A 26048-nucleotide genomic window follows, 5' to 3' on the forward strand; every position below is an offset into this window, starting at 1 on the left:
GTCCAGCCGCACCTTATCCACTTCCGCATCCTTCCGATACTTTCAGGATAAAAAAATAACGTATTACGTGTTACATGAAGTTATTTTAGTCGAAGACGATGACTAACCTTATTTAAAGCAATAACATTTTTTTGGTACAGTATAATAATTTAAAAGGAAGTTGTTTTACCTAATGTTCTAGTGTGACACCGAATTGGATGGTCTTTTAAGTTGGCCGCAAGTCAGTTGGTAGGGTTAATGCCTACTTAGACCCAAATCCTCATTAACTTGTAAAGTTCACTCACTAATATCTAAATAGAACTTATTTTTTATAAATGTATGTATCACAACAATTGATTACAAAGATGATGAATAGATTTATTTTCCAAAAACTGTTTTAAAAAAAATCTTACCTTAAAGTGACAATCGGCAACTAACACTACACAAGGTGTTGATGACACATTCAAAAAAAAATTGACTAATTCTACACCGAATAAGATAATTTTATTTTATAATTTCATTGTTATTGTTGTATTATTTATATATTATTATTTGATATTATGTAAAATTATTGACAACATATAAAACTCATTTTCGAGTTTAGATAACCAACTACACGATGTGGGGATTCTAAAATAAGTATACGTAAACGTTTAGTATTACTTCAACGTGGACCAATGAAAAATCGCCAACACTGACAGTCAGTCGGTATACAATATCGGCAATTTAGTAGTATTGAGAATTGACAGCGATTTTTGAAGCGTTGAGTTTTTGCAGGTTTGATAGTGTAAATTATTGTAAGTAGAAATATTTTTAATTAAATTCATTATTATCTTATTGTATTAAAATAATCATTATAAAGTATTAATAAAATTTAAAAAATATAAATCTAACCAAATTTGTTTAGTTTTAGATATTTTCTATCAGTAAAATATCGTATCTATTAAAAATACCTTTAAAATGGAATTACAAGGAATATTTTTTGTTTTATTACTTTCTGTTATATCCGTTCATGGTTTGAAGCAAGGAGAATGTGAAGGTATGGTTTTTATCAATTTACTAAAATAATTCACTAATGCAGTATTGCTTTTTAGTGTGTATGAAAGTATTAGATAAATTTAGAAATACATTATCAGATAATGTTCTGAAAGACTATAAAAAAATTGAAAGAGAATTTAAATCATATTGTAAAGACTTGAGAAATAAAGAAAATAGATTTGTAAGTACTTAATCATACATCACATTCAGTTATTCATTTGACTATTTTTACTAGTGTTATTATCTGGGAGGTCTTGAAGAATCTGCAACGGGCATATTAGGAGAAATGTCAAAACCAATGTCATGGTCCTTACCATCAGATAAAATTTGTGAAAAGTTAAAAAAAAAGGATGCTCAAATTTGTGAACTGCGCTATGATGTTCAAATTGATTTAAAAACGGTTGATTTAAAAAAATTAAAAGTGAGGGACTTGAAGAAAATCTTAAATGACTGGGGTGAAGAATGTGAAGGATGCATTGAAAAAAGTGAATACCTGAAGAGGATAGAAGAATTGAAACCAAAACATACTGAACTTTAATTGTTTAGTGATGAGTTTTTGTAAGAAAAGGACTAAAAAAGGAATGATCATGTATAAAATACTGGTAATGTAAACATTAAGTTTGTGTTAAGTACACTTACAAAATAGTTTCTTTTACCCGAGTAAATTATTCTATAGTTTATAAGATCTATTTATATTTGTAATAAAAAAAAACGATTATTTCCATGACTTTGTATTTTTTTAAAACCTGAATTCAAAGCATAATTTTCATTCAATCCAATTTATAAGCCTACTGTTACTTAATCTATCTATAACAGTTAAATTATCTATTCTGATATGTATGAATTGATATTTGTAGAACACAATTAAGTATAAAGGTTTTCTCACTTTCTGTAGCATTATTAATATATTTAGTACAAAATAAAACTAATAAGTATAGTAATTCCCATTCATCACTTCTGTTTTCATTATAAACATTTTCTTTTCGTCTATTTTTTATCAATACTTAATTATTCTAAGCCTTATATTATATATTATCCAATTGAAAAATCAGTCTAATGTTAAAAAATGATCATTTTGTCGCCCAATCCGGAAATGTGTCAAAATCCCATATTAAACCTCCTAACCATGGATACAATGCAAATAGTGTTCCTAGGGATACCACTACTACTCCAAGGCCTGCTTTTGTTATTTCTTTTGAAGGCATGTTACAGGGCGCTGCTGCTATTGCCATGGGTGGCGTAGACACAGGCAAACAATACGAAAAGGAACATCCTAATGTTGCCGGCAACATGAGATACATAGGGTGAATTTTTGCTACCTAAAAATTAAATTAAAATTAGGAAATCAAGAAACTAACCATACATATCTAAGTTGTACCAATGACATTTCTGCTAAAACCGGTAAAACGACATTTGCTACTGCCACGTTACTTGAAAATTGAGTGAGAAAAGTAGCAAACATACACGATATCGCCATGACCCAAAATCGAGGTAACATCGCAACCCCGTGGAGATGATCGGCAATAAGCTGGCTCATACCGCTGGCTTTTGATGCTTCTGCCAAAGAGAAACCTCCTCCAAGGAGAAAAATTAAACCCCATGGCAGTTTTTGATTAATAACCTATGAACACTAATGTCATAATTTTGTAATGTCCAGTTGTATAAGATTACTTACCGACCATGTAATTAAAGCTGGTGAAGCAACTTTTGGCCTTTTCGATTCATCTTTACTAAACATATAAATAAAATCTGGTTTGGCTGGGATTATAAAAAGTAACATAACTACTATTATAGCAGCGGTGGCATCTTTTACCTACAACAAATATATTTGTGTAGATATTTCGTTAATTAACACGTTGGTTTAAACACCTCCTTGTAGATTTCTACAGATTAAGTAAGATGTGAATGTGAAATTCTCATTGCAGAATCACTCGGTAGCATTTTTACTTCTTTATCAATAGCTTGCATTCAATGCTGAAGACAAACGCGAGGAAATAATGAATTATTTCAATTTCGCGACTTCACACACTTCGACATTCGAATACTACCTTGTATTTGAAGATTATGTTGTTGACAAATGTCAGAACTTACAAATTAATATTTTCCGTTAGTTAATTTTACATTACTTAACTAGTGGCGCCTTCTTTTGTTGAACGTAAAAGACTTATTTTTAAACCTAGTAACAAATAGTTTCACTGATGATATATAATAATATAATTTTGTTTTTATTATTAAATTTATGTAAAAAAATATGTGTAATATACATATTTATACATACAAAAGCTTATGTGTGATAAGCCAATGGATAATTACAATCATTTCGACGGCAATACTTTTGTTTAAATAGTTATCATCAATAAATATATTTAATGGCATGTTAAAAAATAAATTAATCTTAATTATACAACCACAAGTATATGAGGCTTGAATACAACAACATATTTTCAATTTATTGCGTGCAATTCTAGTGAGAACTTACACATATTTAAGGTAAGTCCTTAAAATAAAACTATATAAATAACATTTAAATTTTCGAAATAGGTGAAATTTTAATGACTTGTGTAACGGGCCCTGTAAATTGTCAATTGCTACATATTGTAAGTTGGCTACGTTTTTTATTACAGTATGAACTGTAATAGTACTTACTTTATGTTGAGTAATCATTTCTGCCCATCCTGTAATGAACTGAGGTTTCCTAAAGAACCAAAGGAGTACTGAGAGAATAAATAGAACACCAACTGCTTTTTCGTGGAATGACATTGGGCCCATTTCATCTAATTTCCTACAGATAACTTTACGGGCGACAATTTCTCCTTGTTCCCCAACTCTAACAAATTAAAAAATAAATATCTCATTCCCGTCCTCTTGAATGATGTCTTACTTGATTCTCTTAGCATCTTTGGAATGCGGGCGCAATAAACCCATATACCAAAACTGAAGCCAAGCAACACTTAAGTACATCATAATTAACATCAGAGGTACATTCAGAAACATCCATTTAGCGAACTCTACCCCTGGACTTTCCTCAAATCTGCCTTCGTAAATACCTGGATAAGTAAAATATAAAGTGTATAAGGTATACAAATTAGTTTTGAGGTATTCCAAGCTTTGAAGCTTTATTCAAAGAAATTTGTACAATGCATTATATTGTATTTTCCGAGTGTGAAGTGGTGCTGGATTAGATCATAAGTCATCCACTGGAACTGACTGATAGTCGGAGAAAACAATGCCTGGCGAATACGAGAAGTGGGGTATTAATTTTATTATATCATTTAATCTTATTCCAAAGTTTATTTGACGACTGTTGCAACATGTGATCGATCGTTGTTGTAATAAAAGATTACTTTATGGAACTATAACTCTTAACTTTGGCATAATTCTTGAGCCAATAACAATTTATTCAATTAAGCATCCTCCAAGTTCGGTAGCGTTTATTCCTTTTTTTGTTAATGGACCCAAATCCAATTGGACTCCAATTGGAATTATTATAAATCCAATATAAAGCTTTAAAGCGATGGATATCTCGAGTAGTACTTATTTGAGGAAGCCGCGTGTTTGAAAGGTAACGGTTCGTATGCTATTCTAGATATAACAACTAACAACATTAAACGCAGCGTCACTCGTTTACTCCCTTAATTGTTGTGCTTTGAAAACGGACGCTGTACACTGTACCAGATACTTGTCGTTTTTGATTAATGTCCGTTCTGCTTTCTACTTTATACACTAGCCCTCACTTTGGGCAATTTTGATTACTGAACATATTCCCTTAAAATGATTAAACTTCTTCAGGCATCTTAAGTATAAAAAGCAGAACTAAAATCCGCCTCATTTTAACGTTTATCTTGCCAATCTTTATATAAGGCTCCGAGACTTGAATATTGTTACAGTCGCAACATATGTAAGCTGAAGATCATTCAAATGCGATACTTAATTCAAATGAGTAACTTAACCATGTTTCCAAATTAGGATCAGAAATGAAACCATTAATTTAATATACGACAATCGGTTTAAGCAACAAATTCCGAGATGCAGATTACAATGGTTTGGAGAGGTCTGTCAAATGAAAGAGAAAATAAGAAAAATTGGAAAGACTTCTGGATCAATGATGATGAAAAAGCTATGTACTGTAAATACCTCAAATTATATTTTAAACGTTATCATACATGTATATACTGAATTGGTTTCTAGCAAATAAAATTAGTTGATTCTATTGCATTAAATTTAATGAAACAGCACAGTGAAAAATATTCGAATTGTTCCATTCTTGTTGAGCAAAACCTACCTTTAAACGTTAAGTTAGTACCACTACCGATAATGCAACCATTGCCACCAATGCATGCTGCATAAGCTGTCGATATAAAGTAGCACATCGTCTGTTTAGTGGGTTTTCTGTGGTGTTCGTCCACCGTTTCAGGCGGGTTCATTGGACTATAACAAGAAACAAGGCATTGCAAGACACTTTTTGACTGTCGATCACCGATAACGCCTCAACCTTTTCTCCGGTTCCTCCGCGAACGGATTTTCATACATCTCACCGATGCCTTGTTCTTCCAATTCGGTGAGTGTAGCTTGAACAATGGGTATCATCATGGCGGTAGCAGCTGTGTTAGATATCCACATGGATACAAACATGGTGACAGTCACTAAACCTAAATTCAGTTTTTTCGGACTGCAACCGACCTACCGGAAAACAACATATGCCAACTTTATCTCAAATGCACATTATTTTAGTATAAATTCACTGCAAAAGTTAATTTTTTCAAATGTCTAACTTGGACAATGAGCTCCTCTGTATATTAGACATACCATTTTTATCACATGCAAGGCAACCCTTCTGTGCAAATTACAATGCTGTACAGCTATGGCGATGATCAATCCACCAACAAACATCATATTAGTTTCCTTCAAGTAGCATAATGACACTTTGTCTGAATCTAAAACTCCCATTAATGGAAACAATACCATCGGAATTAAAGATGTGACTGGCAGTGGTAAGGCTTCCAATACCCTATATAAAGGATATCACTCATATATCGAAAAATATATAATTGCAAAACTTACCAGTATCCAGCCATTAATAATACTACATACAGACATCGTAAAGCAGCAACGTTATCGAAAATAAAAACCGGAAGTAATATTAAAGGCCATAACACAACAAATAATGTTTTCCAGTAAATTTTGAGGGCATTAAGAAATAAATTCGTTCCTTGTGCCATGATCTCTGTTATATCTGAATAAGTTTTCACTAAAACAAAATCTACTGTAATATTCACATTCATTCTATTTATAACGAGATAAATCAAGCCTGAATAAGTTCAATGAATAAATGGCTGTATAATAAATTATAAATCATACAGGCATGCATTAAGCCAGATATTTTATTATGAGCATTACATTTGAAAGCAAATAAAAACATTATTGGTATTATATTAATTTACGGCATTTCATCAAAATGTAGATGAGATTTCAAGCATTTAATATTCATTAATGTTTGGTACTCATTCTACTATCCGCCTATTAGATTTATGGTATTTTTAAAAGTTTCGTTCACGTTTTCCATAAAAGCAGCAGAATGCATCTATATCAACAATAATCTCAATAAACCTGGCTCGCTACTAAATATTATTCAAGAAAAAGAGCAGCTTCAGAAATAGACACGAATTATGCATTGCCAATTGATTATAAAAAGTAAAACGTCACCACTAAACCTACTCACTGTTAAAAAATAAATGAATATTTTTAAAAGTAAATCACAGTTCGGAAAACCCACCTTCACGAGAATTGCGACGCACGAGATATTCGCGAAATTATATAAAATATCATCACAAAAACTGAATAAGATTTTGGTGTTCTTGGGGTTTAAATAGGTCGACTCGTTTGGTGATAACATTTAATTGGCCTTTGTTTATTGATTCCGATATTCGTGAATCGCATTTGAATGGACACGTTATGTCTCTTGCTCAAACCCAAAAATAAGGTCGTTACCGATTCATATGAAATAATAAAAATATAAGAAATGTGTACAAAATATTTGTACAGCTTGAATGATTGCATGCAATGGCGTAGTTTAAAAAAGTCCACAGTTTAATACATTCATGTTTATCAATTTTTAATTATTTTGGTGACCTTAGGACATCGACTATTTGGGGAGTGATCCACTTAACAATTTAACAATGTTATGTTTGATAGATGTTATTATGAAAAATGATTATTTTAACCCTAATAAATACGGATAAGTGCAAAAAATCTAAATACAAGTTTTCTTTGACTATCGTATAATAAATAATACATTTTTATGATTTTTATAAATAATCTAGTCGTAGCGATTATAAAATGCCGTAAGGACAAAATAATTGTACATAAAAATAATTTCGATAAACAAAATTGAAAAATAAGTGTTTTTATTTTGACAAATAAGTACAATTGCTTAAAAAAGACATTCTCTGACGTCCTTAAGTTGCTAGGTCAAAAAATAAAATGTTTTTCAAACCATAAACCTCTAGTAGAACCTAGATGTTGCCGAAATTCAATTATCTTAACAAACTATTATTAATCTTCCGACAAAGGAAGAAAGATTTTGTGAAAAATGTGTTTTTTGTGATGATGTCATCTAAAGCAAAACCGCATCAATAACAAATGTTTTGTTTGTATGGTAAATTGCTAAGATATATTCATTCTCTATTTTGTCATGTAAAAGATTGTTTTTAATTTTCAAAATTGTGAAGAATATTGTTTGTTAACAGTTGTTGAAAATCATTAATAAGGATTTATTAAAACGCACGCATAATCTGTATTTAGGTACCAGAAATATGTTAATGAATACTGTATACATATATACATATATGTAGAAAAATGTATACAATATGTAAAACAAACAGAAAGTATTATTTACAAGCATTATATATAAAGGTATAACACTTTTATTGCTAATATTGTTATATAAGATGTGATTCAGTCACTATTTTTTTATATAAATTAACCAACAGGCTAGAACTAATTCATTGATTTAAATGATTTTTGGAAATTTTTGTTTCCAATGTATAATATATTGCTTATTAAGTTGACAGGTGACAGAGCATTCACAATTTAGACATCCCATCGCTTTAGTAGCACTCCCAAATGAAATTGCAAAACACCTCTCTAAGATAGTTAGTAACTCTTTATTTGATAATAAAATATTTTCCCCTTAAGTCCCTCTTAAGTAAGAGGAATAAGTGGATGAATGATTTTTTGAGCTACGTAAGTGTGTTATCTTGGTGGAATGTGATTTTTTTATGTAAACTTGATCAATTTTCTCACAATAATACTCTGAATTAATCTTTTACCTGTTCAGAGGTAATCCAAGAAATCGAACAATCTTGCATACCAAAAATTGACGCTAATATTTTTGTTGGGTAATTTTTCAACACGACCTTAGTTTAGAGCCCAAACGTCGAATTCACTACTAGACCTCTTGTTTTAGTTCAGATTGATAGTATCATCCATAATGACGAAACGATGCAGAAAATTATTTTAAACCTTTTAAAGTCACACTCCAATCCTTCTATAATCAATCCAGCTCGTTTAATAAAACATGTTCTAATTAACATGAGATAGAATGCTGTGTGATGTATCGGAACATGTAACAGATCAGCTTGTGAAATTCGATTAGGGATTAGGATATTAATTCTATTAGGGTGCTAGTGGACCATGTTGCCAAATATCTGCAAGATTCTTCAAAACATTAGCGATAATAATTTGTGGTTAAAAACTGCCAAACGTAAGCCAAAATTCTAAGTTGATACGGCAACATTGCGACGTACTGACGTCATAAATTTTGATTACATGTATTGGCTGTTTTATTGGGCTCTATATTAACTTGATGATAGAGAATGCGGACTAGTGCTTGCGTCTTTAACATTTTTAAATTACATTCAATTTAATCTTATCGTTCTACTCTATATAACACATATTCTATTACTAAATAGATGGTACTCCGCATACTTACTGAACAACCTAGTATATTCATAATATTGATTAATTGTCTTAATTTTTAACATTAATTGGTCTTCATTTTAAAAAAATGACCCTATTAGTTTATCTTGAAGTATAAGCTATACATTTATTATTCAACAAACCTATTTTTTTTCGAAATCATTTAAAATAAGATTTATTTTGAATGTATTATAATCAAAGATATCGGTATCATTATTCCTTAATTGACGATAAGAAGAACACGTGCTGTAAGATATAAAACAATATCTCTAATATTTTTTGTGGCGTACATATTACTTCGCTAACTGAGATAAGACCTTAATGGTAAATTAGTAGTTACACATGTTGATGTTATGCATTCAACAATAAATTGAAAATATTCCTGGCTTTCCCACTGAAAACTTTATAAAAGGTTACATTATTGAAGGTTATTCTAATGATTTTAGAACACACAATATGGCTCAATCAATAGGTTAACATGCCGCTGAACTTTTTATAAGTAGATTAGTATTTCGACAAATTCAAAACAACTTAAATGTAATATATAAGCCCTATACATGTCCAGAGAATTGAACAAAAATTGGATGAATACAACCATTTATCATTTTGTTTACTTTTTTGTATAGCGTTAATATAACAAATGAAGCAATGTTTTATTCCAAAATACGTACTTAAACTAAATTACATACCTTGAGATAATCTTTGAGCTTGCTGCTATGCTTTAATGTAATTTCATTTAAATTAATGAACATAGAGATCTAACAATACTATTTCCGATAACTATTTCATTCAGTATTATTATGTTCTTCCTATATTTGGGTTTCCATTGTAGTTATCAATTGAGATTGTCACTTTAGAATAATTTGTAAACTGAAATTAAACGAAAATTAGTGTCATAACTTATACATTTTACAAAGGCATAATATTTTTAAAATTAAATTCCTATCTTCTATTCTATTCATATATTATAAATTAATTAAGTCGTATCTCAGTATACATTTTTTACAAATATATAAATTTATTAAAAGTAACAGTAATACTAATTATAATTATATTTACAATATATATTTAATAATTATAATATATTTAAACATTATTAAATAGTAATATATCATTTTATGTAAATATTATATCAGGCAAAAGAGTACAATATAGATGTTTAAATTATATAATGACTAAAATACCTAAACTGTAGCTAGGTAAACTGTCACATAACTGTGGTGTTAAAATAATTATTGAACAGAACACAAAAACAACTATTTTGTTTGACTTCAACGTGATCTTTGAACACACGCCGTTTTCTTACGATAATTAAAACATAATGAAAGTGACTGACAGTTCTTTAATAGCATAATTTGTTAAATATTTCCTTCCTCTTTAAGTTACCCACCAAATATTATATTAGGTTTTGTTTGTTACTTGTTAACCTTAATTGTCAAATAGTTGTTTGCAAAATGACGGTTTTTTATTTCGTTTCTCGACTACTCTTAGAGCATAAGTATTTAAATTATAGTTATATAACTAAATTACGTAAATACATACAACATTTCTTTAACATTTTGAAGTAAACTTGTTATAATTTAACATATTGGATTTCTACAGACGCAAATATTCTAGTCTATAAACCTACAAGCATGTTCATGTTAATTCGTTTGACGTAAATAGAGATCTCATCAAACGTCATTTGAATATTTTTATGTGCAAATTTCCAACCTTCACCTATGTTTTAGAACAAATAATTTCGAACTATAACATATTCGCTCATCATTCTCAAGTTTGCTTTAATGTTGTTACAATATAGACAATAAGATTATATCCACCACTTTTGGACATTTATTGACTAATAAATTCTACATTATAACAGTAATATATTAATCACTTTTATCAGTTGATTTATAATGATTATAAAATATAACCGTATTCATGACCTTAAACATTTTAAATATTTGTAATTTCGTGACGCTCAAATGACATTAATGTTCTTTATCATTTAGTATTTTCTATAAAGTATAGTAATGACTACATCATATTGTAACTATTTCTGTTTCTATATTTCTTGTCGTACCAATATATGTTAGCTGTTCATTATTCTTTTTATACTTTCAATTATTCAAAAAAATTTAATAATTAAATATTAATTCATGCAATCTATAAAACTGATAAAGCATGATTATGCTTTTGGTTGTAATATGTTTTTAAAATCATGTAAACCCGTTAGAATTCTGAAAACCCTATATACCTATGCTTTCGTCGTCATTTATTATATTAAATTTGTTAAAAATAGTTGATTATAAATACATGAAAATATAATGTCTATTTAGGAATATAAGAATATATAATTTGAAAATCATATAAATAGAATGAATTAGCTAAATAATGGAATTAAAAATATTATTACATTACTACATTATTACATTTAAATCTATGCCAATAATATACTATCATTTTAATAAGATCTAGATATATTATTTAATAGCTCATAATAACAACCGTTAAAGACATCTAAAAATATATAATCAACCTTAAATAGAAAATATTTTTAAAAAATATGATTATAGTAAAATTTTCCTGTAGATTAAAGGCACTGTAAAGTAAATTACATAACAACAGAGTAATATACTCGATGTACCTAACCTTGCAAAACTCTATTAAAGTGTTTTGACCATAAAATTATATTCTAACGAAAAACTATGTCAATTAATTGTCTATTCTAATTTGCTTTGTATTAACAACTTTACTATTTATTTGAATGTTATTGCTATAGATCTTGTTTTTAGTTCATTTAACAAGATGTTATTCCTTTATATTTATAATTTAGATATTATAGGTCAACTAAAAATACCACTATAATATATTTAGCCAGAAAACTAGTAGCCAAAACTATTTTTAGATTTGTTTATTTATTTAAAAAAGAATATTCATCTATTATTATGCATTCTTTAAATCAATTGCATAAACTAAATTTCAATAAAGTGGCCATATGACAATTGTATCAAGAATATTGTTAGCAATAACACGTGTTTGACGATTATATAAAAAATATTACAGAACATAAAAGATCCTCATTCAGCTTACTAAATCCTTTATTCATAATAATATGTCTAATATTACTCATATGCCATACATCAAAAAGCAATATGCGATATTAGTATAAAAACGTAAAATTAATTATATAATACTTACATCAGTGTTTTAAAATATCCCTGACTATTATTAATTGTTGAATGTTTGGAGAAAGCAGATACATGATTTTATACAAATTAGTGATAGCAGCTTCTGATTTATTCCAAACTACCAATGTATTTGGACTATCTAATCATATTCTATATTTGCCTTAATCACCTTCAAACTAGCGTAATCTAATAATACATTTGTTTGAAACATCAACAATTTGTAAAATCTTTATTAATCTAAATTTGAATGAAAGTACTTGTTAAAAATAAACAACTGTTTTAAATTTAGAATATTCTCGCCTTAACAAAAGTTAATAAAATATTATTTATAAAAATTTATAAATTCTCTTGTAAATTCTTCTTTAAATGTTTTATTTAATTCATGCATTGTAAGAATGAAACACAACAAAACGTGAATACTATAGGTACATTAGCAATGGATAGCGAACCAAAACATTTCAAGGTCGACATCTTTAATCATAAGCTCTACTTCAGGTATTTTCTTCCGTTTCAAAGCGGTTTCTCATTCTCGTATTGATTTTTTAAGCGATTGAACCGCCGTTTTACATTAATTTCAACAGGAAATTTTTAAAAAGTCGGTTTCATCAAGTTTTAATACTCCCTTTATATGTATGTGAGCGTCAATTTAATTTGTGTGATACGATATTGGAAGTTCATTAATTTAAGTGAAAGTAGCTCAAAATTAAGTTTAAATAAAACAACAGATCTTTAAAAAAATATCTTTGGATACCTTTTAACATTGAGTAATAATTGACATTAATTAAATTTCTTTAAATATGCATAATACACATATAATCAAAATTAAATACCAATATGCATTAATGATTTATTGGAGAAAAAAAACATAAATAGACCATAAAGTTTGATGTAAGTTTAAAAATTAAAGTTATTTTGGTGGTTTCCTAAAACTTACAACTTTTACTCAACAACTATATATATTTTCGAAAACTATTTTTACTAACTTGACATGTTTGTTATGTACAGAATAGTTTTAAAAATCTTTACGGCATATGACAACTATTTGTATTAACTTCTCTTGTCCTTTTTTTCATATTTTAGTATAAGGTATTATATTGTCCGTTTTTTAATTTGAGAAATATTTTAACAACTCTGCATTTATAATATACATTTTTATACAAGTCATTTCGGTTTATAGTAACATTTCTGTTAACTTCCAATCAAGCTAAATAACTAGAATATCTTAAGAAAACTTATATATTTAAGTTAATTTATATGTAATACTATATAAAAACGTAATACTTTATATTCATAAAGTCATATCGTTAAATATTTATATTTTAGACAAAAATTACGATGTATAACAAATCACATAAAATAAAATATGGTTTATATATATGTATATATATGGTAAATTAAACTATAAAATATATTAAGTAATTTAAGTCGGAAAATATCTAACATATGTCAAAATATATTTTCTTATATGACTAAAATAACTTACCAAGAAATATTGCAGATATATCATAAATTACTAATCCACTTATGTCACTAATCACTAATTAAAAATGCGCATAAATTATCGATTTATTTAATGGCTATCTTTACAAATATTGATCAGTGTAGTGATTCTTTTCTGCGACTTGTATTGGTACCGCGAGAGATTGTAACCGTAGACCAGTCGAGCAAAAGTTACAGGAATAAATTGGCTGGTACCATGTCACAGCAGAGAGCTGCCGAACAATAAACCTGATCGAGACTGACGCTTGCAGTAGGGAAATTTACGAAACAGAAGCGAAATACGTTTGATTGGTTTATAACTTTAAAGATTACTGGTTATCTTTCACTGAAATATTTAACGATTGTAAGAGAAATATTTTATATTAGATATAATATTCAAGTTTTGATATGTTTTGTGTAAAAGATAATGTGATAGTCATAAATATTATATATGTTTAGTTCTGTTTAATTACTAAATTTTAATTAATTTTTAACGTTCAACAAAACCAAAACTAGTTTTTTTTAGTCTAAAATATATTAGATATAACATTTATAATGTGATTTATTATAGTTATATGCCATCTTTGAAAGTGCTATACAATAATTTTATCAAGTATGTATATCAATCTGATTCAGAACATGTAAGAGTTTAAATTCTGTGGATAAAAAAATGTTTAAGGATCACTTGGAACAAAAATGCATGCTTAAGTATTTCTGTATATGCATCAATCCTTAGTTACTTAGAGTTATCATATTAAAGAAATTGAACACATTTCTAATATTACATCATTAAACTATATTAAAACATATATATATAAATATATAAATACACATACTTTCTAAAATCGTGAATGCATGTAATAATCTATAGCTGTAGAAAATGCTGCAAAACCGATAGCTCCAAATACCCCAGCTTTAACTCCGGCTGAAATATATTCAATTAATGATAGCGTAAATTTATATTTTAAATAAATAATACCTCTCAATCCAATCATACCTCCTGTTACAGCACCAGCATATGTTCCATTTTTCCAATCTGATTTTCCTCTCATCTAAAATGGTTTAGTACAATACATTACAAATATATAGCTTCATTGAAAGATTACAGTTTCTATAGTACATTCAACACCTGAAAAGACTGCACCAATTAGGGCAAAATTCTTTGCATAGCTAAGAGTTGTTGTTTTCATTTCATGAAATACTTGACGCGCCGTCTGTGTTTCTACAGATGTCACTGAGCTAGGGCCTATGCTAGATGAAAATAATCCAATAACTGCTCCAAGGCCATATCCTTTGAAAAATCATTATAAACGATAATATGATAATATTTCAAGTTACTATTAATTTTACCTGCTACACAACTCATAATGACTTTAAAAGGACAACTTTCAAAAAATGCCTCAACCATTTTTTCTTCGTTAGTTTTAATTTGCACTGGTCCTAAATTTCTAGGAATAATTATATTTTCTCTATACCTGTAGTTGTTTCCCACAAAATATTTTGTTAAATAACTCCATTCTTCTGAAGTAAACTGTCTTTTTGTTGAGGTTTCACTGGACATTTTTAGGTTTAAAAGCTTTAAAGCACCTATTTTTCTAATATTTATTTTGATATACTTTAAATACTTTTGGATGCAATATGTATACTCATGGATTATTATACTTAATATATTTTGCCAATATTTACCAGTAGCTATATATTTTGAAATGCTGAATTACCAAACATAAAATATAGAGAATATGTATAATACTCTACATTTTGTGGTTATCAAGGAAGAAAACTTAACCAAATTATTTCTCTATGTTATGTCTATCTATAGGCAACTAATATTGTACGAAGTATTATGACATGTCAAAATCAGCTGTTCAATATTTTCCTAATTTAGAAAATAGAATAGGTAGAGATAATACTGACTCATCATATGTTTGTTTTTATATACAATGTTTTTATTTTATAACGTTATTTTTCAGGATGTCCGAATCAACTGTAAGTTTTAAAACAGTTAAGACCAATAACATCTATGCCCTAATAATTTTCAGGAGTATATGAGTGACTCAGAATGCTCTGAAGACGAAATAGAACCCAAGTTAAAATATGTACGCCTTTCAAATGATTTAACTAGAATTCTTTCAACTACGTCTGCAACATGTATCGCTATACACACAAAGGTATATGTATATTGACTTTTGTATAAAACATCACATCAATCAAATAATTTTAGTTCATTTGTTTGGGTTCTCACTCAGGTATCATTTATATCTTAGATCATCAAGGTAATAGTATTAAAGGAAAAGAGCTTAAAGCTCATTCTGTGAGTGTTAATCAAATATCAATTGATCAAAATGGAGAATATATCGCGACATGTTCTGATGATGGAAGGATCTTTGTTTATGGACTTTTTTCTAGAGAAAGTAATTACAATCTTAATGTAGGCCGTCTTGTAAAAACCATTGCGTTAGATCCTAACTATTCAAAAAACCCAAACTATAGACGATTTATAACTGGTAAGTGTATAAATTAATATCTAAAATTGATTGTTTTATATTTCTGTATTTAGGTGATGATAAATTGTCACTTTATGAACGTACATTTTTCGGAGGCCCTAAACCCACCATATTATGTGAAAGTGAAGGCTTAGTGCGGAGTTTGTGCTGGGGAGGAAATTTTTTAGCATGGTCTAGTAATATAGGTGTAAGGGTATATGATATAAATGCACATTGTTCTTTAGGACTTATCAAATGGGAGGATCATCCAGGGTAAGTGACAACTAAAAACATATTCCTTTGCTACTCATATTTTATTTTAGTGTTTCCATTGAGAAATTTCGTTGCAATTTGAGATGGGCAGATGATAGAACTTTATTAATAGGGTGGGTTGATACTGTGAGGGTTTGTGTCATAAGGAAAAGAAGTAACATTGAATTGGCTAACAGGGCTTTGCCAGAATATTTAGTTGATCCTGGTAAATATACTTAAATTTACACAATTTCTTATATATAACAAAATTACTTCTTAGTTTCAACATTTCAAACAGAATTTTATATTAGTGGTATAGCACCTTTAGATCATCAGTTAGTCTTATTAGGAGTTCCGAAAGAATTAGATAAAAATAATAAAAGTTTAAGGCCCCAGCTGTATATAATAGAATATAAGGATAATGATTATACAGATAATTGTACTGATAGCTTATCATTAAGGGGTAATTCTAAATATTTATATGTTGACACGAGTTAAATTATTATATCGTTTCAGGATATGAAGAATATTCAGTGAATGATTACCATTTAGATTTACTGAGTGAGGAAAATATATTTTTTATAGTTGCTCCTAAGGATGTTGTTATTGCCACTCCATATGATTTAGATGATAGAATTCGATGGTTTATTCAACATAAGTAAAACTAATTTTGTAATAACATTTTAATAGTATTCATTTATCATTATTTTATAGTAAATTTGAAGAAGCACTGAATATAATAATACACAATGATAGTAGAAAAATTCTTCGTTATACTATTCAGTCAGTAGGAATAGATTATTTAGATTATCTGCTAAGTCGTGGAATGTTTGATGAAGCAGGTCAATTAGGGCTTAAGATATTCGAGAAAAATCCAGTTTTGTGGGAAGACCAGATTTATAAATTCGCAAGTGTGCATCAATTAAGGTAAAACTTATTTTTATGTAGTATAATAGCCTGTGGTTAATAATCGTTCTTTAAAGGTCAGTCAGCAGGTATATCCCAAAAACGTTCGAGTCAAAATTGAATCCACATATTTATGAGATGATTCTCTATGAATATCTTAAACTTGATGCAAAGGTATGATTAATTCTTTTTTAACTAAGGTTTTAATTGTTTAATATTATTTTTAGGGTTTTCTCCAGTTAGTTAAAGAGTGGGATAGTAAACTTTACAACGTTTGCGCCGTTATCAATGCAGTTTTAGAACATCTATTGAATTGTGATGCACAGAAGGATATGTATTTGGAAGCATTAGCAATTTTATATAGTTATGAGAAGAAATATGAAAAAAGTTTGTCCATGTATCTGAAGTAAGTAGCAATACAATACAATTGACAGGAGATTGGAGTTAGTTTGACACAAATCTTTCCAGACTAAAACATAAAGATGTATTTAAACTTATTCAAGAACATAAATTATACAGTGTGATTCAAGATATGCTTATTGAATTAATGGATTTGGACTATATAAAAACTATCACATTATTATTAGAGAAGAATACAATTCCTCCAGAAAAAATCGTAGATAAGCTGAAACATAATAAGTTGTACCTATATAGGGTAAACAAAATTAAGTGGCCCACGAATACTGAATAACGATATTTAATTTCAGTATTTGGATGAGTACAATAACAAGAATCCAAAAGGAGAGTATCATAATGAATTAGTAAAGTTATATGCAATTTTCGCGAGGGAAAAACTATTACCATTCTTAAAAAAATCTGACCATTATCATATTAACGACGCTCTGGAGATTTGTAAGAAGGAAAAATACTATCCAGAAACAGTATATCTTTTAGGTTCGTTTTATAATGTTTGTTTATTATGTAGCTTTTTTAATCCTTTTGCTTTAACACATTTGCTTTAACAAATGTGGTTGTAGTTGAAGATTTAGAACATTCTTGATGAACAGCGCGTTTTTCTTCCAAAATCCTTTCACTTTACCAATTAGTAACATTTTACATTCTGTTACACGTTACTTTTGATTTGATATAGATATTGTGATTGTACAGATATATACAGCTACTACCGTAGTCGCTAAATAGTACATATGAGTTTGTACTGACTGCAACTTTTCTTGTTTTTTTTCTTTCTCTTCTTGCTTGTAGTCTAGCTCACAAAATATCATTCATATTTTTTGTTTTGTTTTACTATACCTATATATTCTGTCTATATATAAACTAATCAGTGTTTTGCAGACTGTAACACATATTATTTCACACTATTTACATATTTAAATTTTATTCTAGACCGCCGTGGAAACTTAAAAGAAGCCCTTGATTTAATTATGAACAATTTGAATGATATGCATTATGCAGTATCGTTTTGCAGAGAGCATGATGATCAAGAATTATGGAATGATCTTATAAATCATTGTATTAATAAACCAGGTAATAATTTAAACAATCAATGTAGTAATTTTGGTTTATAAGTTTTCCTTTACAGAGCATATTACATTTTTATTACAAAGTATTGGAAGTTATATCAACTCAACTGCTCTTATTTTGAGAATCAAGAAGGATATGATAATTCCTGGTTTGAAAAATTCTTTGATAAAAATGCTCAACCAACATAGATTACAGGTAATAAGATGATCAAGATTAACACACAAGTTAATTAAAGTACCGTAGGTATCTGTACAAGAAGGATGTAAAAACATTTTAGTTTCGGATTACTTTAGTTTACAAAAGAAGTTAGTCAATGTTCACCAAAAAGGAAACTCTGTGACTGAAGAAGTAGTTTGTGGAGCTTGTGGATACAAATTTTTAGGAAAAGGTATGTCTTATATAAATGTCTTAATTACGCTTATAATCAAAATTTTTAGATGCATCAAGGTCAAACAGTATGCTAATTTTTAATTGTAAACATGCTTTCCATACTCGTTGTATTAATGATAATACAAGATGTGTTGTATGTTACCCTCATAATAAGGTCGATTAGATATTTTATAAGGTATTTATTACAGTTATATTACATTTTTGAGTCTGTTGTAAATAATGGATCTCAGGAAAGGCTCATGCCGTTTTCTCGATAGATGGCGTTAAATTCGAATAAATAAGTATACACCAGACCGCGACATAATTGACACTTCGAGCTTATAAATATAGAGAATTGATGCACTGCTTAGAAAGTTGTTTGCTTTCGAAAATGGACAACTGAAATTTTCCACAGGTTCAATAATTACTGTAAAAGTATCGTTTGTGCTAAATGTCCATTTATAAAAAAAGTAAATATGCTTAACAAGAAAATCAATTATTCAATTTTAATGATTAAAGAAAAAACCTTCGTTTATTTGGAAAAATTGTAAGTACTTTAAAGGAGACTACCAATCAATCACCAAAATATTTCATTTTCGTCTTTATCTGTGTCTGCAACATTATTAAAATAAGGCATCTGTGGTAACTGAAATGGTTGAAAATTTGTAAAATAGTCCATTGTAAAGGGTAATATGTTCTCCGGTTTTAACAATAGTAGACTTTGTAAATAGTCTCCGACCATCTCTTCGATTTCAGGATGGTCTTTTAAATATGTTTTCATATTTAATTCAGCTTCAGCCTGGAAAAAAGTTATTTTTAATTTGAAACACATCATTAATGTAACTATTACTTTGCAATCTAAATATTTTGATACAAGCTCGATATCGGCTTCCCAGGCTTTCCTCATATATACAGCATCAAATGGTATAGGTTTACCAGTAGTTACCATAATTGGATTAATATGAAATATGTAAGGGCAGCCTTCCCATTCATGACTTACAATCATACCTTACAAAAATACACTTCTTTATTTTAATAAATTTAAAACATATCATATAGAATACCGAAAATCGTCAGTACTGTTACTGAGGTGTGGACTAATCCGCATTCTTCTATTATAGTACGATATATTTTACAAAGTTCAGTTTTATTTTTATTTACGAATCCAGGCTTAGGTCCTTTACATTCCTAAAATACTTATTACTTAATATAAGATTGAAATAAATTTAATTTCAGTTTTTCCTAAAAGGAAAACTTATTCAATAAAGCTATACTACAGCGCTTAATAACTATAAAATGTTTTAGATTCATACAAAGGTAGAGTTATTCGCTTATTCAATCAAATATGAGGTGATGTGTGTTTAAAGTGACGCCAGTGTGAGACTAACATATTTCATCTCTACGATATCGCTATGTTTGAAGTATTTATATAAGATTGGATATAAGAAACTACATACTTGGGTTCCATTTGAATTAATAGTGAACATTTTAATAGACCGAATTTCTATTTATAAGTCGGCACTGAAACGAAATAAAATCGAGCCATTTATGAAATAAATGATTACGGCTGATGAAAAGTAGGTCACGTACGATAATAATGTGCGAAAAAGATTCCGGAAAGTCCGCATAGACTGATGTCAAGGAAGGTGATGTTGAAAAGGAATCGTTCGTTCAATTTGAACTTCTCGAACCTGGCCAAACCATTAAGTCGACACTTTACTGCCGACAACTATGCTATTGACTATGCTGGAAGATATTGAAGCTGCGATTAAAAAAGGCAAGAATTGATCAATAAAAAAAGCGTTGTGTTTTAGCGCGCATATTTTTAGTGACTCAGCATAAATGGTGTGCTCCGGACTTCGCCCCGTCCTACTACCGTTTGTTCCGATCTTTACAAAATTTCCATCTCCAAAAGAGGCTAGACCTAGCTCTCTCAGAAGTTGCACAGCGGCGGAATTATGACTTATCATTTTATCAGTGGCATATTTACAGTAAAAGTGGCACATATATCATTGACTAGTAACTCAAAAATTTACGAATAAATTCCATTTAAAAACATAAAAGAACTAAAATTAATTTTTCGTCAATGTATCTCTCAATTAAATTACAAATAGGAAATAAGTATACGAATTCCATACATATAACTCCCGGTTTAAAAATTAATTTAATCCCTACAATTTATAGATACCTACGTAAATATTCCGACACATATCTCCATTAATGTACATGGTGGACAATTCAAAATTGCCTTTATATTTTGTAATTGCTAAGTATCGCATTAAAATAAAATTAGCCCCTTCGCCGACGAAATCTTTGGTTTTGCTCAGAGGGTAATATTTTCTAGAATCTTGTTGTTCCAAGCTTGTATGTTTAACATAATATGCATTTTCTTGCAATGCACAATATAATATTTGTTGGGTTAATTCTGAACTTTTACCAAAAATGTACCTAAAATATTAGACTAAATACTATTGAATGTGCTCAAAAGTAACAGTGAACTTGTATACATTGCATGGATCGTATTTTTTTGCTTATTAGGTTCGGTATATAAATATACAGCCTTTTTGAACTAATATTAATCAACATACTAATTTTAAATGATACAGGGCACGGGTGTTGGACGAATCGTAGGGATTGAATTCCTTTGAAGATTTTAAGGTCATAGGTCCACACGGAAATCTACCGAACAGAGTCTCAGTTAACGTCTAAATGAATATATAAATAAAATAAATTATAAATACAATCAAATCAGACGACGCGTACGGACGACGTCATTCGGTAATTCCATAAATAATTTAGACATTTTGTCAAACTTCAACAATGTTTTATGTGCGTATTTAAAAATAATGTAATAAATAATATATCCTAAATATAAAAATAGTATAGACAAAATACGATCCGATCGATGCGTACAGGCGCACTTTTATCGTAAAGGATTGGTAAACAAACAGGGTCTTGGTGTTGATGTTTTCGATGGGCATGTAGCTCAGTCCGCTTAGCTTTTAGAGTACGCGTTGAGTATGAAGGTACTATTTGTAAATCTAATTAAAATTGTTTGTAGTTGATTTTTAATTATCTATTAGTATTTTTATATTACGGATGTGTACATTTTTTCTTGATGACTGAATGAAAACACCAAAAGATATAAAAATAATGTAACACAATAATAAAAATACAATTTACAAAGACACTTGTACAATAAATTCTATTCTAATCTTTCGTCTAAAACTAACTCTTTTAGTATAAACACGGCCTTAAACTTGTTAGACTCTCAAAAGTATCAACTTATTATTTTTTTGTTTATTTACCCATCGCATATAAACGGCACTGTTAGCGATTATCAACTTAATTAGCAATTAAAAAATATATACGATTATACTGAACTCTGTTCTTCGTTCTTCTAGGGTATGAAATTGTTGATCAACCCAAGACACAATTCTAGATCCCGCGTTTTTACCATCCACATCGAATTCGGACGAAAGGTGCACCACAAATTTTGGCGTAACATTTAGTATTTGTTCTTCGAGGAATGATTCGTATTTCCGTAATTTCTCTTCCTCACTTTGTACAGAACATTCTGACGATTGTTCTTGAAGTTCTGTTGGTCATAAATGCATTTTTATTTGTGCGAACAAAAAAAAACGAAAAATGATGTGTAATCTAGTAAATCTTGCCTTGTTTTATTTTAGAAATTTTATCTGCTAAATTAGAATTTTCATTTTTCATCAGCACATCTTGTTGGTTAGGAAGCCCTTTCGCTAATTCTATCCTTAAACATAATCCTCCAACCGCTGTCGGTTTTACACCATCTGTTTCACTTGAAATAGGTTGATCAATGTTACTAATAATAAGGAGCTCTCTAAAGCACAATTGTTTTACTATTGCTCTATCTAAAAAAATCTCAACAGTTATATTTTTAAATGTAGTAGATGTATATTTCTAAAAACAAGGCAACATTGTTTTTGTATGATAATGTAATTCGCGTTTTCTCAACTTTTTACTTTTATATATTAGCTACACATAATATTAATATTGCATATGGCATAATGAATATGTCATATAATAGCTTAATAAAGAGGTAGATCAAGTACTTTTTATTGTTATGCAATTTGAAATAGCAAATTCTGAAATATAATTTGTGTGTTTGTGTTTTTCTCTTGTTTAATACTAATTAATGCTAGTACAAGCAGAATGGTGATATATGTAATTTTGTTTTTATTTTAATATTGAAATGTGTAACCAAACCTTGTCAATAAATAATTATTCTAATATATTTGCTTTCATTTCCATAATTTAAACCCTTTTATACTGTTTGATAAACAAATAACTCGTTAACAACTAATACGTTCAACAAAAGATGCCACTAGTAAATTATCTATCTTCCCTTCGAACGAATTTACTTAAATTTAAATACTATGAAAATGTCATAGAGTACTTTACTCTATGGTGCATGCCGAACTAAATAAACATAGGAGTTTATGGTTAACTGAAATTGATATGTGTCCCTAGAGCATTGAATGTAAGCTGTTGCTATAGAAGTAAAAAATGCAGTGAAGTGATTTCGAAAACATTTGGTCGCTTCTTTTAAAATTTGGAAAAATCTCTACGGAAATATTTAAATGAAAAGTCCTATTCACAAAACATTCTCAGTTTATATTTTGTAGTCCTATCTCACTCAATAGTTGGATCTTCTAAAAAAACAGATAATTTTTTCAATGGAATTGAAAATTGATGAAATTCATAGTTAAGGATTTACAATACTTTAAATAAAACAAATTATTATTTATCTGTATAAAACTTCAAAATTAATTTAAAAACAATATCCAAAGCATAGTGCTTAATAACTATAGATATAGTTTGATTAAAAAGTTGATAATAAATGTATACTATGATTTACTAATATGAAATCCTGGTAAAACATCTTCCAGTTCAAAAAGGGCATATTGATGATGATCTTTTTGTGCTTTTTTATATGATTCCTGAAAAATTATTGCTCGATCTACATCATATAACAGATCACTTATCAATTCTTCTACAATGTTGTAATCTTCATCTCTATTATTTTCAATAATAATCGGTTCTGAAAATATTTTCTACTGTAACATTTATGACATATTATACATTTCTATGTTCAATTAAAAAAGATAAAACAAACCTTCGTAATCAGTGTCATATTCAGTTAATTCTTGTTGACTTCTCAAATATTCATTGATGGTATCTTCTAGATACTTCTCTATTGAATTATTTTTATGCATTTTCATATGAAAAAGTAAAAATTTTAAAGAAAAAACGTCATGAGTGATTTTTCGTATCACTGACACATTGTGATTTGACATAAAATATAATATATAAACAACTGAAGCAACTTTGGTAATATACATTACCGCAATAAAATTATGAAAATTGTAATACTTTTAAAATAAAACATAAACGTTTCGTTAATTTTTCCTAATTTGATAGTAGCCATTAATTTCACTGCTTCTATCATACAACAAATATGTAGAGACCCCAATTGAACTCAAATCAGTATTGTCAGAAGCGCCAGAAGGCGCATTATCATGATGACTTTCAAGATTTATTGGTCTATATTTCTGGTCTTTTCAAAAGAACAACCTTGCAGAAAACATAACACAAGTTTCAAAAATTATTAAATAAAACAGCTGCTAAAAATTAAATGTTTATTATGAACTTAAATTTGAAAATTTTAATCCATCCTGGTTTTTAAATTCTTAATTGTAACCTTATCCTTTTCACTGAAAAAAAAAATGAAAATTGCAAAATGAGTGCATAATTGCATAATGGGACTTACATTATATAAATAGTTGCACCCCAACCAGAGATAGCATCTCTGTCAAACGCATTAATGAGAGCTTGAGAAGTAGTCTCAAATAAATCATCTGGCCCTAAATTAGGTTCCCACAGGGCTTCACACATTCCATAAAGTTGAGCTGAAGCTGTTCCTCCAACCACAAAATCTTTTGGTTGATTTATACACCCAATTAAGTCCATATTACATATGAATGGCTCATATGTCTTTGGTTCTAAACCTGCTACTACAGGTTCAACAAAGAATGGTCCAAAACGTTTTTCATACAACATGTGAGATAACATAGCACTAAATACTTTTGGTGATATTGATCTATTCTCTTTTAATTCATACAAGTTTTTTCTAAAGCGAAGTTTTTCCATTACTGTTTGCGTATCAGTAGCAAGGCCTGGAAGGCCAACGTAAAGATGTGGTCCCATCTCAAAAATTTTTTCAAAGTTTGTAGCAACAGTTTGTGCTTGAATGCCAAATCTTCTATCAGCTGCTATTGACACACAATTCTCGCCCTTCATTGCCACCATAGCGCCTCCATTATAAGCTAGGATAGACTACAAACCATAATTTTATCAACTACGTTAGACATTTATTAAATTAAGTAATATAATATGAAATTGAATAAATAGCTTCGTCACTAAACATAACCTCAGAGAATCATGAAATATAAAAATTCAGTTTCTGCATATGGAGGAATTACTTATATATATATTGATTATAATATGGAAGTAAAGCATTAATTATTTACCATTTTGAAACTATTATTGTATTTGTAAATTCACAACTATTAATGAACGGCTTACTACAAAATAAAACAATGTTTCTTCCCTTCCATTAATTTTTAACTGTCATCCTAACTTGACATTACAGGATAAATATATTTTGTTTTACCTTGGTATTACTGGTTGTAGATACTTTATATATAGGCAACCAATTTTAATACTGATATATTATTTGATATGGCCGCATTTTTTAGGGTTTAATTTAGAGTTGGGAATTATTAACTGAAAACAACTATCGACTGTTTCACTTTTTTCTATGGTTTCTGTCGTGACTAGTTTACAAAACATAGAGAATTTATATAATAAA

At 28.9% G+C, this 26048-nt stretch overlaps 7 protein-coding genes and 1 long non-coding RNA gene across 14 annotated transcripts; 3 read left to right on the forward strand and 5 right to left on the reverse strand.

The window, feature by feature from the left end:
• The first annotated feature begins 636 nt into the window (after positions 1 to 636).
• On the forward strand, positions 637 to 1744 carry Manf (Mesencephalic astrocyte-derived neurotrophic factor). The gene is made up of 4 exons (XM_076398921.1): positions 637 to 776; positions 887 to 1018; positions 1074 to 1198; positions 1253 to 1744. The coding sequence occupies exons 2-4, from the start codon at positions 940 to 942 to the stop codon at positions 1553 to 1555; spliced, it is 507 nt and encodes a 168-aa protein (XP_076255036.1). The 5' UTR covers positions 637 to 776; positions 887 to 939; the 3' UTR covers positions 1556 to 1744.
• On the reverse strand, positions 1733 to 13992 carry Indy (tricarboxylate transporter protein I'm not dead yet). 3 transcript variants are annotated; one of them, XM_076398914.1, is made up of 11 exons: positions 13651 to 13992; positions 9684 to 9864; positions 6079 to 6265; positions 5824 to 6025; positions 5510 to 5697; positions 5300 to 5445; positions 3899 to 4064; positions 3664 to 3844; positions 2693 to 2830; positions 2396 to 2638; positions 1733 to 2336 (listed from the first exon to the last, which is right to left on the reverse strand). In XM_076398914.1, exons 3-11 carry the CDS (start codon positions 6234 to 6236, stop codon positions 2088 to 2090), a joined length of 1671 nt encoding a protein of 556 aa, XP_076255029.1. In that variant the 5' UTR covers positions 6237 to 6265; positions 9684 to 9864; positions 13651 to 13992; the 3' UTR covers positions 1733 to 2087. The 3 variants fall into 3 exon arrangements, with proteins under 3 accessions (XP_076255029.1, XP_076255028.1, XP_076255030.1); XM_076398913.1 differs by lacking the exons at positions 9684 to 9864; positions 13651 to 13992 and adding an exon at positions 6791 to 7033; XM_076398915.1 differs by lacking the exons at positions 9684 to 9864; positions 13651 to 13992 and adding an exon at positions 6737 to 6865.
• A 426-nt stretch (positions 13993 to 14418) lies between these two features.
• Positions 14419 to 15415, reverse strand: LOC143193004 (mitochondrial import inner membrane translocase subunit Tim22). The gene is made up of 4 exons (XM_076398920.1): positions 14997 to 15415; positions 14753 to 14937; positions 14626 to 14698; positions 14419 to 14571 (listed from the first exon to the last, which is right to left on the reverse strand). The coding sequence occupies exons 1-4, from the start codon at positions 15205 to 15207 to the stop codon at positions 14486 to 14488; spliced, it is 555 nt and encodes a 184-aa protein (XP_076255035.1). The 5' UTR covers positions 15208 to 15415; the 3' UTR covers positions 14419 to 14485.
• A 28-nt stretch (positions 15416 to 15443) lies between these two features.
• Positions 15444 to 23407, forward strand: lt (vacuolar protein sorting-associated protein light). 5 transcript variants are annotated; one of them, XM_076398907.1, is made up of 18 exons: positions 15478 to 15543; positions 15617 to 15632; positions 15686 to 15814; positions 15868 to 16150; positions 16204 to 16402; positions 16453 to 16607; positions 16662 to 16844; positions 16898 to 17039; positions 17096 to 17308; positions 17365 to 17461; positions 17515 to 17693; positions 17756 to 17942; positions 17995 to 18181; positions 18632 to 18772; positions 18828 to 18964; positions 19013 to 19157; positions 19207 to 19334; positions 22543 to 23407. In XM_076398907.1, the coding sequence occupies exons 2-17, from the start codon at positions 15618 to 15620 to the stop codon at positions 19320 to 19322; spliced, it is 2508 nt and encodes an 835-aa protein (XP_076255022.1). In that variant the 5' UTR covers positions 15478 to 15543; position 15617; the 3' UTR covers positions 19323 to 19334; positions 22543 to 23407. The 5 variants fall into 5 exon arrangements, with proteins under 5 accessions (XP_076255021.1, XP_076255022.1, XP_076255025.1 ...); XM_076398909.1 differs by having other exon boundaries at positions 15502 to 15543; positions 15893 to 16150; XM_076398906.1 differs by having other exon boundaries at positions 15444 to 15632.
• Positions 19641 to 23095, reverse strand: LOC143193705 (ciliogenesis-associated TTC17-interacting protein). The gene is made up of 9 exons (XM_076400020.1): positions 23086 to 23095; positions 22957 to 23028; positions 22510 to 22736; positions 22060 to 22137; positions 21646 to 21707; positions 21331 to 21586; positions 20203 to 20326; positions 19989 to 20146; positions 19641 to 19937 (listed from the first exon to the last, which is right to left on the reverse strand). The coding sequence occupies exons 1-9, from the start codon at positions 23093 to 23095 to the stop codon at positions 19716 to 19718; spliced, it is 1209 nt and encodes a 402-aa protein (XP_076256135.1). The 3' UTR covers positions 19641 to 19715.
• On the forward strand, positions 20444 to 21301 carry LOC143193007 (uncharacterized). Its single transcript, XR_013004925.1, has 2 exons — positions 20444 to 20915; positions 20968 to 21301. It is a non-coding gene; the product is annotated as an uncharacterized LOC143193007 (long non-coding RNA).
• Positions 23408 to 23930: 523 nt separating the features above from the next.
• LOC143193006 (uncharacterized) lies at positions 23931 to 24640 on the reverse strand. The gene is made up of 2 exons (XM_076398922.1): positions 24294 to 24640; positions 23931 to 24218 (listed from the first exon to the last, which is right to left on the reverse strand). Exons 1-2 carry the CDS (start codon positions 24517 to 24519, stop codon positions 24025 to 24027), a joined length of 420 nt encoding a protein of 139 aa, XP_076255037.1. The 5' UTR covers positions 24520 to 24640; the 3' UTR covers positions 23931 to 24024.
• Positions 24641 to 24802: 162 nt separating this feature from the next.
• On the reverse strand, positions 24803 to 25874 carry Prosbeta3 (proteasome subunit beta type-3). Its single transcript, XM_076398919.1, has 3 exons — positions 25708 to 25874; positions 24948 to 25513; positions 24803 to 24891 (listed from the first exon to the last, which is right to left on the reverse strand). The coding sequence occupies exons 1-3, from the start codon at positions 25708 to 25710 to the stop codon at positions 24843 to 24845; spliced, it is 618 nt and encodes a 205-aa protein (XP_076255034.1). The 5' UTR covers positions 25711 to 25874; the 3' UTR covers positions 24803 to 24842.
• Positions 25875 to 26048: the final 174 nt, after the last annotated feature.

This window comes from Rhynchophorus ferrugineus, unplaced genomic scaffold (assembly GCF_030347505.1).
Source record: "Rhynchophorus ferrugineus isolate W39M unplaced genomic scaffold, kcgeb_rfMv2 rfM3, whole genome shotgun sequence".
Classification (NCBI taxonomy): Eukaryota; Metazoa; Arthropoda; class Insecta; order Coleoptera; family Curculionidae; genus Rhynchophorus; species Rhynchophorus ferrugineus.